This window comes from Diadema setosum, chromosome 18 (assembly GCF_964275005.1).
Source record: "Diadema setosum chromosome 18, eeDiaSeto1, whole genome shotgun sequence".
NCBI classification, from domain to species: Eukaryota; Metazoa; Echinodermata; class Echinoidea; order Diadematoida; family Diadematidae; genus Diadema; species Diadema setosum.
In genome coordinates, this window is record NC_092702.1 from 12833539 (window position 1) to 12845652 (window position 12114).

At 39.7% G+C, this 12114-nt stretch overlaps 1 protein-coding gene and 1 long non-coding RNA gene across 2 annotated transcripts; one reads left to right on the plus strand and one right to left on the minus strand.

Moving 5' to 3' along the window:
• Positions 1-242: 242 nt before the first annotated feature.
• LOC140241999 (craniofacial development protein 2-like) lies at positions 243-1676 on the minus strand. The gene has a single exon (XM_072321741.1). It carries the CDS (start codon positions 1674-1676, stop codon positions 243-245), a length of 1434 nt encoding a protein of 477 aa, XP_072177842.1.
• Positions 1677-6789: 5113 nt separating this feature from the next.
• LOC140241705 (uncharacterized) lies at positions 6790-11159 on the plus strand. The gene is made up of 5 exons (XR_011902099.1): positions 6790-6864; positions 8735-8870; positions 9479-9585; positions 10004-10143; positions 11062-11159. It is a non-coding gene; the product is annotated as an uncharacterized lncRNA (long non-coding RNA).
• Positions 11160-12114: the final 955 nt, after the last annotated feature.

A 12114-nucleotide genomic window follows, 5' to 3' on the forward strand; every position in this document is an offset into this window, starting at 1 on the left:
AGCCTGGCGATTTCCTTTCCGTTTGTAGATGTGAACAACTGTAGCATCTCTGAATTCTTGTGGTAACTGTTCTTTGCTCCACATGGATTGGTACAGCTTGGTGAGCTTAATGAGGGTGATTGGGCCACCCTTTTTGTACACTTCAGCAGGGATGGAATCAGAGCCTGGGGCTTTCCCACTAGACAGCTGTGTGATGGCTGTGTCGATTTCCTTCTTTGAAGGGGGCACATCAAGCTTGTGATTTATGGGCACCTGGGGAGGCGATTGATGGCTTCATTGTTGATCTGGGCTGGTCGATTTAGTACGCTGTTGAAGTGTTCAGCCCATCTATCTAGAATCAGCTTCTTCTCTGTGAGCAGCGTAGAACCATCAGCACTGAGAATTGGGGATGATCCGGACGGTTTTGGCCCATAGACTGCTTTCAGGGCATCATAGAAGTTCTTCATGTCGTTTCTGTCGGCAAAGCTTTGGATCTCATCGGCCTTAGCACTAAGCCAAGAGTCTTTCATGTGGCGTAGTTTTGCTTGGACCTTGCTGCTGGCCTTGGTGAATGCAGCTTTCTTTGCCATGCTGGAGGGATCATTCTGATGTAGACGTAGAAGGTTGTGTTTAGTATCTAAGAGCTCCTGAATTTCTGCGTCGTTTTCATCAAACCAGTCTTGATGGTACCTAGTGGCTGGACCAAGGCATTCAAGGGCGACAGAGTGAACAGCATCCCTAAATGTTGCCCACTGATCCTCGATGCTAGACTGGTTTAGCTGAAGGTCTGCTATGTTGTTATGCATGTGTTCTTGGAAGTCTTGCAGCTTCTTGGGGTCTTTGAGATTGTTGACATTCAGTCTCTTTTTTACTTTCTGGCCCTGTGGCCTTCTCTTGGGCTGGATTAGGAGTTTCAACTTTGAAATGATCAGGCGATGATCCGTCCAGCAGTCAGCACCACACATGGCCTTAGTCACTCTCACGTCCTGCCTGTCCCTCGCTCTGACGATCACATAGTCAATAAGATGCCAATGCTTCGAACGAGGGTGCATCCATGACGTCTTGTTCCGAGTCGGTAGTCGAAACATGGTGTTGGTGATTACTAGGTTATGAGAGGAGCAAAATCTGAGGAGGAGATGCCCGTTGCTGTTACAGTTTCCAATGCCATGTTTTCCTACTACATTGTGCCAGGCATGATAGTCGGCCCCTACTCGAGCATTGAAATCACCAAGGATAATGAGCTTTTCAGACTTTGAAGAAGCGATGAGAGAATCAAGTTCCTCATAGAATTTGTCCTTGACCTCATCAGGGTTTGTCATGGTCGGAGCATAGGCACTAATGATGGTTGCACTTGTCTTCTTTCCAAGTGGGAGATGCATTGACATCAGACGGTCATTGAGTCCCACAGGGATGCTTGCTAGTTTCTGCACGTGGATGGATTTGACAGCAAATCCAACACCAGTCTCTCTTCTCTCTTTACTGCTACGTCCACTCCAGAAGAATGTGTAGCCACCACCAATTTCAGTTAACTGACCTCTCTCTGCTAACCGTGTTTCGCTAAGAGCAGCTATGTCAACATTGTAGCGAGCCAGTTCTCTGGCGACCAGTGCAGTGCGTCTCTCTGGCCTGTTTGCTTTCGTGTCATCAAGTAGAGTTCTCACATTCCATGATGCTAGGGTGAGCGCTTTTGTTTTCATTTTTCTTGTGTTTCGACCGCTAGAGGGGGATCCCCGCCAGCCGCGGTATGCTGGCCAGGGTAAGATGAGGCAGACTATGTTTAGGGCACCTTTTCTAGCCCCGTCCTCTTGCTGAGGAGGCGAGCAGAGCGATCCTCAAGAGGGCTGCTCGGTCGCTCAGAAGGCTGCCGAACTCCACTGCCGCCTCGGTCCAGTGAAGAGCGACCACATGTCCTGAGCCGCCTGTGTGTAGGTTTACGACTACAGCTCCCAGTGTATCCGCACCTGCTGCTTCACCGCTCCCCTATCGCCACAGGACTTGAAGGTTGCCAAATTGGCGATGTCATGACTTTTGGGGCACGCGCGGGGCCGGGGTAGCGCTTTCTTGATGCGCTTTCTTGATGCGCGCATCCTTCTAGGTGCATGCGCGTACCCCTGCTTGCTACCCTGGATGGGAATATGACGAAATAATGGTGTTATTATGACGTCAACAATACCGTTATTATTATGTTAACAATGATCTAATTAGCATATTATGCTAATTAGATCATTTTTAACATAATAATAACGGTATTGTTGACGTCATAATAACACCATTATTTCGTCATATTCCCATCCAGGGTAGCAAGCAGGGGTACGCGCATGCACCTAGAAGGATGCGCGCATCAAGAAAGCGCTACCCCGGCCCCGCGCGTGCCCCAAAAGTAAGCCACATAGCGCATTTGGACACCGGCACACCGCACACGAAAATGGCAAAATCCACAAATTTCTTATTCTTTGCGTTAGATAAATCTACATTTACAACAATTCAATCCTTCGCATTGGCAATGCAACATCAAACAAATCATATCATCAGAGAGGCAGGAAAGATCTGAACAAGATGCTTCTACTCAAAGAATGTCAACGAAATTCTTTATCTTAAATTAACTGGCACATTTTTAGCCTTGTAAATGAATTCATTACGGCTAGAATTCGACAAAGTGTAATCTATCAATATTCATTGACTCTCCTTTACTTCGGCATCAGAGTGCCTAATAAATTTCAACAAAATTACTTCAAATAACTCTGTAAATAATCAATATTTGCATACATTGTCACACAATGAATAAAAAGATATCTACTTAACATTTGTTCAAACTTACCGATATTAACTGGTGTTAAATGTGGTTTAATTATCCACAAAACAAACGAGAGTGCGGCGTGTCCGGTAACGTTGGACTCGGATCAGCTCAGTGGATGGAAGCGTTCTTTTGTTATGATTTCTTCTATGACAACGACAAACAATTGCGCATGCGCATTAACAAAAATACACAGAAATAAGCAATAGTAAAGGGGGCATACGTGTTGAAATATTTTGTATCATAACACACACACACACACATATACATATATATATATATATATATCAAGAGTAAAAATCAGTCGTATAAACACCGCAGGAGCCAAAAAATTGGACTGACGTTTCGGTCAAAGACCTTTATCAAAGTAAGTCTGAACATAAACAATTTGATGCAAGAAACGAAGAAGACGCATAAGTTGCCAAGATACAATATACAAATGATGCACAGGATAGAGTGCGCACTCGAGGGTATTTACAATTGTGAAACATGCACTACATTGTAAATACCCGAGAGTGAGCTGCATCTCCACTAACGCAACGAAATAATCCTGTGCATCATTTGTTTTATAAAATGGGTCGAAAACTAACATTTTTCACGTACCTTTGTGGGTCAATACCAGTCAGCTACATGTGGCACTCGCTCAAGAATCGATGTCCGAAGATGTTCGTCCCAAACATTTACGCATGTCGCACTCGGAAATCCCGCACATATAAGTACTGTACGTATAAGAGTATACGTACGCCACACATGTTATGCACACAAGAAAGACCAGCCGTGCCGGCAGCCCGAACTAGAAGTTGTTTACAGGATTGACAGCGCGTATAGTAGCGCGCGACGCACTTGTAACAACTGATTGAGTGCGCACTGCTAGTGTAAACATTGTGACATCAGGCCGTGCATGTTAGTGAGAAATTGATGCACGCGCACGTGACTCATTTCAGCGCTTCCAATTGGCTACATTCTTGAATCATTTTATAATATACTAATGATGCACAGGAAAGAGTGCGTTAGTGAAGGTGCGGCGCACTCGAGAGTATTGACAATGGTGCAACATGCACGAGGCGCAGCCGAGTGCATGTTGCACCATTGTCAATACTCGAGGGTGCGCCGCACCTTCACTTACGCCACGAAATAATCCTGTGCATCATTAGTTTTATAAAATGGGTCTATGAGTTATTTACTTACCTATAAACGTCGAAGTGAAGTAAACGTCAACCAAATTCAAGATGAAGAAGTAGTGAAGTGAAGTGAACGTCGAAGTGAAGTGAACGTCGAAGTGAAGTGAACGTCAACCAAATTGAAGATGAACAGTGAAATGAAGACTAATACAAACATCAACTCATGTACAAGTTCCAATTGCCTTGCTTATGGTGGAAGTGCACCTCGCAGTTCTGGAAATGGAAGTGAGGTGCACTAGAAGTGCGAACTTGAGGTGAGTTTTGTAAAATGGAGACACTTCGATACCGATACTCCTGAACCTGACTCTGCGTCTGAGAACTCTGAATAGAAATTGACAATTCCTCTGACTCTGTTCCATGATCATGACGATTATGTTCTTCACCAGCAACAGTAGTAGATCTAACAGTAGTAACACTGGCATCAGAAAGATCATGTCTTTGAAGTTCTACGCTCTTCTTGGACTGTGCTTTACAAGAACTGCCTTGTACACTCTATTTCAGCTTTACAAGAACTGCCTTGTACACTCTATTGCTTTTCGGAAATGTGCTTTTGTCACAAATGTCAAAATCTTGTTCGTCTAGTCTAGATAGTGACGCTGTACTGCATACCTTGCTGACTGACTGAATACTACGTTTGCTGTACGATGTGCCGTCCTCCTTCCTTGATCCAAATTTCACGGGAAATATCAATCAATGAAGTCTTGGTAAATTTCACAAAGGCCTCAAATCTTTGCCATCCGAATTTCAGAGACCGCTTCGTGCTCGCCGAATCAGTTCCATTGATTAATTCATCCAATTCCTCGTCATTTAACAGTTCAAATTGCGCCTGCAACGGATCCGAGCTGGAGGCAGCCATTTTTCGTTCGTTTCGCTGGGCTATCGATATCGCGATATCTAACCTCTGGACTTCGCATATTTAGCATTGCAGGCACTGCAATTCAAAGGAGCCGCGCGCACAGACGATCGGCAATTTACCATAGGATTACAGGCAGTGTAATTATACTGAAGTAAAGGAAGGAGGTGTGTCTCATTTCAGCGCTTCCTATTGGCTACATTCTTGAACCCATTTTACAAATAATAATAACAAAAGCCTGGCTGGACGCATGGTATAAGCGCAAAAACTTTCTTTTTATGACGGCTCTTTCTAGATGCGCTTTTTGCTCACCTTACGCTCTTCATCTTGGACCTTTCTTTTGTGACGCCTTGCCTTTTGTTTTTTGTTTTGTCTAATTGTTTGTTTATTTTTCTAAGGCATCTTCCTTAATTTCTTTTATTACGTCACGCGCTTACTTTAATACGCGCCTAGGTTTTCTTGCGTCATAATAACCTTCGCACTTTATTGCTTTAAATTGCGCATCTTTTCTTTTTTCTTTTGTGACGTCACCCCCTAGCGCTAATACCATGCGTCCAGCCAGGCTTTTGTTATTAGTAGACCAGCCAAACCTAAAAAAAGGCTTTAGATAAGTAGGATTCGACGGCATTTTTTGTTAATGCTCCGTTCTCATGCTGAAAGTCTTGCAAAAATACTAAGGAATAGCGTACGGCCGGATGTCAAGCGCATTTTTGCTGAAAAATGTCATTTTTAGCACAAAATTCAAAAGCATGTCAAAAATCACGATTTTTATTTTTTGCTTGCATTCAATTGATATTTGAAAGATCATGAGTTTTAATTGTCCCTTTAAATGAAATTGCAATTTAAATGTGTTTCCTTAGCATTTTAAAAAGTCATTTTGTACAGCCATATATGGGGCTCTCAAATGTTTGGGTGTTGTTTTCTCGAAATAATATTCACAGATTAATAAACGTTCTGCAAAGTTTGTTTTTCCAAGGTAAAGAGATTATTTTTGAAAAGTAATTCAACATTTTATAAAACTAGACATGCTTCTTTAATGGAATTTATCAATATTATTTCAAGTTTTCTTGAAGAAATTTTTACTTTTAATCAAAACTCTGAACATCCAGAAAATCAGGGGCCGTATTCTGAGAGCTAATTAAGTATCTGATTAGCACTTAATTACCGATTTGGTATTCTGAGAGCATGATTAAGTAGGGGATATATTAACTACCATAGCAACAAGCGTTTTGGCGGGAAGGACCTACGCGTTTGCGCGTGTCAATGCGCGTGCACCTCTGAGAGGACTTAATCACAGAGTTAATTACGAATCGGTATTCTGAGGGTGTAATTAAGTATGAAAGTTAATGGAAAACTTAATGATACCAAAGAGTGTCATTATAACTACTCCGATATCACGCATTACATCGTGTTTTCTCTGCCACAACGATGCTTACCGTCTTCGGTAACCGAGGAGCGGTTGAATCTTGTTATCATGGTATCCGTAGAATTCAGAGAAAACAAGAAATATAGCCGATCTTCCAGGAATTTTGTCATTTTATGTGAGCAAAGAGGTTGAGATCTTCGCGAGGGGTTGTAATCAAATACCGGAGTGTGCGCACGGAGCTCTTGGGTTGTAATTACAGGGGGCGTGCCGGAGCGCGCATTGAGGACATATTTGCGCGTGTAATCATCATTTTGGCTTCTAACAACGCGTCTGATTGGATGGAATAACAATTAGATGGGAGGGACCTAAGATAATTACAGGGGACTTAATCATACCTTAATTACGTCCTCAGAATACCGATTTTGCCCATGATTAAGGGCCTATTAACTTCACGACTTAATCACGAAGTTAATTACAGACTTAATTACGACCTCAGAATACCACCCCAGAAAATGCATTTTCGAGCATTTTCCAGTAGCCCCGCGCTGCTTGTGTGCGCGCAAATACTTAATACGTGTGCGGCACTGCGTACGTCTACATACACAGGTATCTCTCGCGAGAGGTAGAGCTGCATGTTTCGATCGTTGAGTTGGAAACGTGGTGACTGAAAAATGGATTATTTCCTTCGAATGTAAGTAAATTAGTAAATAAATACATAGTTCTTTATTGCACTGCATAAGGGAACTTGAAAATCTGTTTTGATCTAACAGTTAGATATCCAACTTTGATCTGAGACTTGGTAAATATCAAGGTTCAAGCGCTAGTAACAGTTAGAATCTAACGTTAGGCCGATGTCTCTAATGACTGTATTTCGCACCGATCCCGTGGGCATGCCTACCAACCCCCGGGCCGCCACCCGACCGTGCCGGAGGTGCTTGTTAGTGGCGTAAGGCACGTCTAACGTTAGACACGGTGCGAAAAGAAGCCTACATAGTATAGGTCTACGTCTAGATCTAACGTTAGAGGTGTCTTCTGTTCGTTCGATCTAACGTTAGGTTTCTAATCTATGGCCTCATCACATGCAGTTAGACTGGATCCTCGTCTAACGTTAGGTCTAATCTATCTAACGGTTACACTCTCTCTAACTGTCGTTAGACATTTCTAGCTAGGGGTTACTTAGCCCGACCAGACGCTGTAATTACGCCGTACGTACCATGTACAGCGACTGGGCTGTGTATAGTTAGGGGTAACCCCGGGACGCTCCGTGTACACAGTTACACACTGCGTGTTGGGGCTGGTCGCAGTTAAGTTAGGGGTTACTGTTACTACGTGTCTGTTAGATGTAGGCCTACGGCTACTCCTGTTAATGTTAGTGTTATGCCAAAACAATTCAATCGGGCTAGGCCCTAGCACATTAGCAGTAATGTTGTATAATGCAGACAGTACAGGCCCACTACTACTAACGTTAGATGTATTTGTAGGGCTAGAGCCAGGTCCAGGGCAAGGGGCTGTAGTCTATACAGAATGTGTAGATGTAGGCCCTATATCTACTAACGTTTAGAGTTTAATCAAATAGGCCTACGGACCTACTTAGTATATAAAATCTAGGGGTTCTGAAGTATAAATAGCTGGCGTCTAGGATTAGGATCTAACGTTAGTCAAGATCTGGGCCACTGGCACTGATTCTACCAAACGTTAGAGGTTTCTAGTAACCTACTAGATATCTAGGCAGTTTTGTTGTAAAGACCCAACTAACAAGGCCTAGCTAGACCTAAGTTTAGACATCTAGAGGTTCTAAAATCTATGCATATATTATATATCTAGGCTAACTTTGATCTAAAAGTTCACGTTAGATCTAACATTAGAATATCATAACATTAGCTCTAAACGTTAGCATACTAGTCTCTAGAGCAGAGGTCTAAGGTTGACTCCACTCTTTCTGGTACTGTAGACCTAGGCTCCACATGGGTTTAGAAAAAGAGTCTAGGATTTAGGCCTAGGTGTTTTTATAAAAACGAGTCTACAACCAAGTGATTTTGCCATTCGAATATGCCCGAAAGATAGAGAGAGAGAGAGAGAGAGAAAGTGTTCAGTCCTGACTGCCAACCTCTCCTAATCTGTGAATCATTTACATGTACTCTTCTAGTTTACAAATAGATCTAAGTCAAAAAGGAACTATTTAGAAATGTCTTTACTCATAAGTACCAACTTCTTATGTTAATGTCTCAGTCATAGATTAAAGGTTTATTTGAAAAAAAAATGTAAATATTACATTTTTAATGGATCGTTTATACCGACTCACTGAAACCTGAATATCTTTCTTCTCCTTTTTTTTATTTTTTCAAAAAGCTAAAAAAAAAAAATCACATCTCAATAACAGAGATATATTTAAAGTTTGAATTGATTTGCATGGGGAATAAAGAAAATTATGTCAATGATAAGATGCCTTTTCAAAACAATCAAATTTCAATTTGATTTTTTTTTTCACTGTTAGCTTATAATGCTCTACTTTAAAGATAAAAAAAAAAAATTATTCGAGTCATGTTAATTTCTGTTTTCAGCTAGATGTACCAACAAGTGGACAGACTGAGTCCTGTCTTCAAACTTCGTCGGAGATAGACATATCCTGACTTGCCAAAATCTAATTGTAAAGTCTGAGCTCTTTCTACCTGCAACAAAGTGCAGAACAACCAGAAGGTAAGAAACTGTAAATGTCTGAAATATATTATAGCGGTCTAATTTGAAATATCTTTTAAATACTAAGTTACTAAGTGTTTGAGTATCAAATGTATCAGTTAAGTGCCCAGTTCAAAATAATGCCAAATCTAAATACATTGAGTATTAAATATTCCTATTCCATTTGAATAAATTGTAACAAGCATGTTTTCACTTTGACAGTTGCATTACAATACACTGTGTACAAGTACTTTGCAAACAAAGATAGGAGAAGAATTTTATATTTCCATTTATATACAAAGAGGACCAAATCTATGATTAAATGTGTATTCTTGTTTTCATGTAAATTCATTGCATGTTCTATTGTAGAGGATCATATGAAAGAACGGTATTCTATCTCAGAGGAGATGATATAAAAATCAAACATAAATGTAATCAAATTGTAAGGAAATATTTCTCAACCATGTCAATTGGAAATGGTGGTGACACAAGTGTTTAAGGGGTGCACAGATGAAAATACGTCTGTAGTCTCAAATCGATTTACTTTCCATTATTATCATGTTGCGTCAAGTATGACATTCATTGTAAGGGTAATATGCTGTGATGTATTGTTCTTTATTTTTATCAAGGTGTCAGCAACAAATGGACATGCTGAGTTTGAGATCACATCCACTAGAGTGAGAGGGAGATAGAAAGATGTCTTGACTGCGATGTAAATGCCCTTTACAGCTCACAAGTAAGTGTCAACGATTTGAAATTAGGAATATTATCTCATGAATACAAACCAATTTATGCAAGGAAATCATATCCTAATCCACATACAAATGAGAGCATGATACAATCAAATATTTGTGTACAGGAATTACAGGTGTCAAGATAACTTCCATCCTATATAATTGATTTTCAGGAAGATATGGCTTTAGAGCATCAAAGATGATAATAACAAGGACATGATTAATGTATTACATGTAATACAAATTAATGTTGACAGTGACCTGAAGATCCAAAATCTCACACTAAGGGATCCATGAGATCGTGATGATTAATTCTAATTCATGATGAATGTGTTTGTTTTTTTATTGCAGTATAAGTCTCCTTTTTCACTCATAAAAATGATAACTTGTTTAAGTTTTCGTTAAAACATTTTCGACCAGAATTAGCACAAAGTGGACAAAATGGACCCTGCAAACCACAGCCAACTATGGACAAGAGAGAAAAAGAAAGAGACAGATGTCCCGACTACCAACTTCTAATCTGTGCATCCTGTACTCTATTTCGAAAGGAAATACGGGAGGTAAGCAATAATGTATGTAAAATGTAAACTCCAAATAGGTTGGAATATTTTGTCAAGCCTTTGACATCTTGACCATTTGTTGACTGTCGATCGTTCATTGGGCAGAAAATTAACGCATGTTTTGCTAAATGAATGCAGTACTGCATATGCATGTAGTCAATCACTAACAACCAAGATTTACATGAATTAACGCTGATTGTTTTTTTTTTTTTAGCTTCTGTCAAAGATGATTGCAGGAGTCATTATATTGTTGCAGTCATCCATTCACACGTACATCTATCCTAATCTCATCTTGCAATAACTTAACATTTACTCAGCAGATCATCAAATTATTTTTGTTTTATACAGGTTTTATACCTGGGCCTTGCAGCATTTTAGTTTCTGTTGTGATTTTGCTGGTGATTGTAAATTAGATGAAAAACCGTGATTTTTATTGACTGTAGAGCATTGCTACCATGGTATTGTATTTACCTTTGGATGCCAAAGTTACCACAACCTCTAAGCAACTTGACTTTGATTAGTTATGAGGGTATCGATGTGAAAGGTCACGGAGTTATTATATGCACGAAAGTGTTGAATGTATCCAGTTGCAGTATCAGGCAAGCACTACCTTGAAATTCTTCTGAATGGATGATAAAAAGCTTAATGGAAAGAATTGGATATTTGGATCATGAAAGTTTCCTACATTTTGTATTTCATTGTGTATTCACGTTTAAATTGCTACAATTAGGATCTACTGTATAAAATATACTTTACCGTTTTAAGGAAACACTACATATAGAGGAAATCAAGTTATGTCTTTATTAGCGTATTTGTCATTGTGTCTTCACCAAAGATTAAAATGCCCATGTCACTTTCCTCATTCTTTTCTTTCTTTCTTTTTTCTCTCTCCCTCTCTCTCTCTCTCTCTCTCTCCAGAAACAACCCTGCCAGGCTATCCGGTCCGCATCCATATTCCGTATGCAGGATGTCATTAGAACCTGAACTTACATGTGGAATGCATCCATCCAAACTTCTCAAATGTTATCACAATGTGCTTTCAGAACTATTATAGAAGTTGAATATATATATATATATATATATATATGAAAGACGTGTATATATTAGGAATTTCTACTAATCCAGATTAGATGCTTCTTTTCTGATCTTTTTTGTTCTTTTTTTTCTTTAGTTATGAAGTAAAACAAGGCCTGATATCAAAATGTGCACAACACTACTTGGCAAACTTAATTTACAATATGATTTGATATGGATCTACTTCCAATTTTTAGGGTAGCATTAAAGGGATGAGGGATGGCCTACTTTTGGTTGAGATGGGGGCTGAGATGGAAATTTTGTAAAATAATGAGAACCCTGTTATGACATATTAAAGAGTAAACATTACCAAGAGGAATTCCAAATTTATTTGTTAAAAATTGGTTTTGAAAAGGCTGAGATTTACAAAAACAAAGAGGTCCTAATAATAGGTGGCACCCACTTTTAATCATTATTCTGTGTCACTTTTTTAAAAAATTTCTCGGCCGTTTCAAAACCAACAATTTTAATCAAATTAACTTCAAATTACATGTACCCTAAGAATTTGATGCTCTTTCATATTTCATAAGTTGTTTCTAATTTGCTTGCAAAAAGTTAAAGTCTGAATCTCTATCTCAACCAAAACAGTACCATGCCTTTGAGACTCGCAGTTACAAGCCGCATACTAGTAGTTCATGGAAATTGATCCCGTTATTTCCTTTGAAGCCCAAACGCCAACATTTCAATCCTGTGAACTTTGCCTTTCTTCATCAGATGGAGGAAAAATATGACATGTTGGTCAGAAAAAAAGAAAACTGCACGTTGAAGTGCTTAAAAACAGAAAACTTCACAGAGGAACAGTTTGGTGAATCTGAAGGGAAATAACACAGAGCATGTTTTTTCTAGTTTAAGATATAAAAGGATAGTATGTAGCTTAAAGTAACGAACATAAGTAAA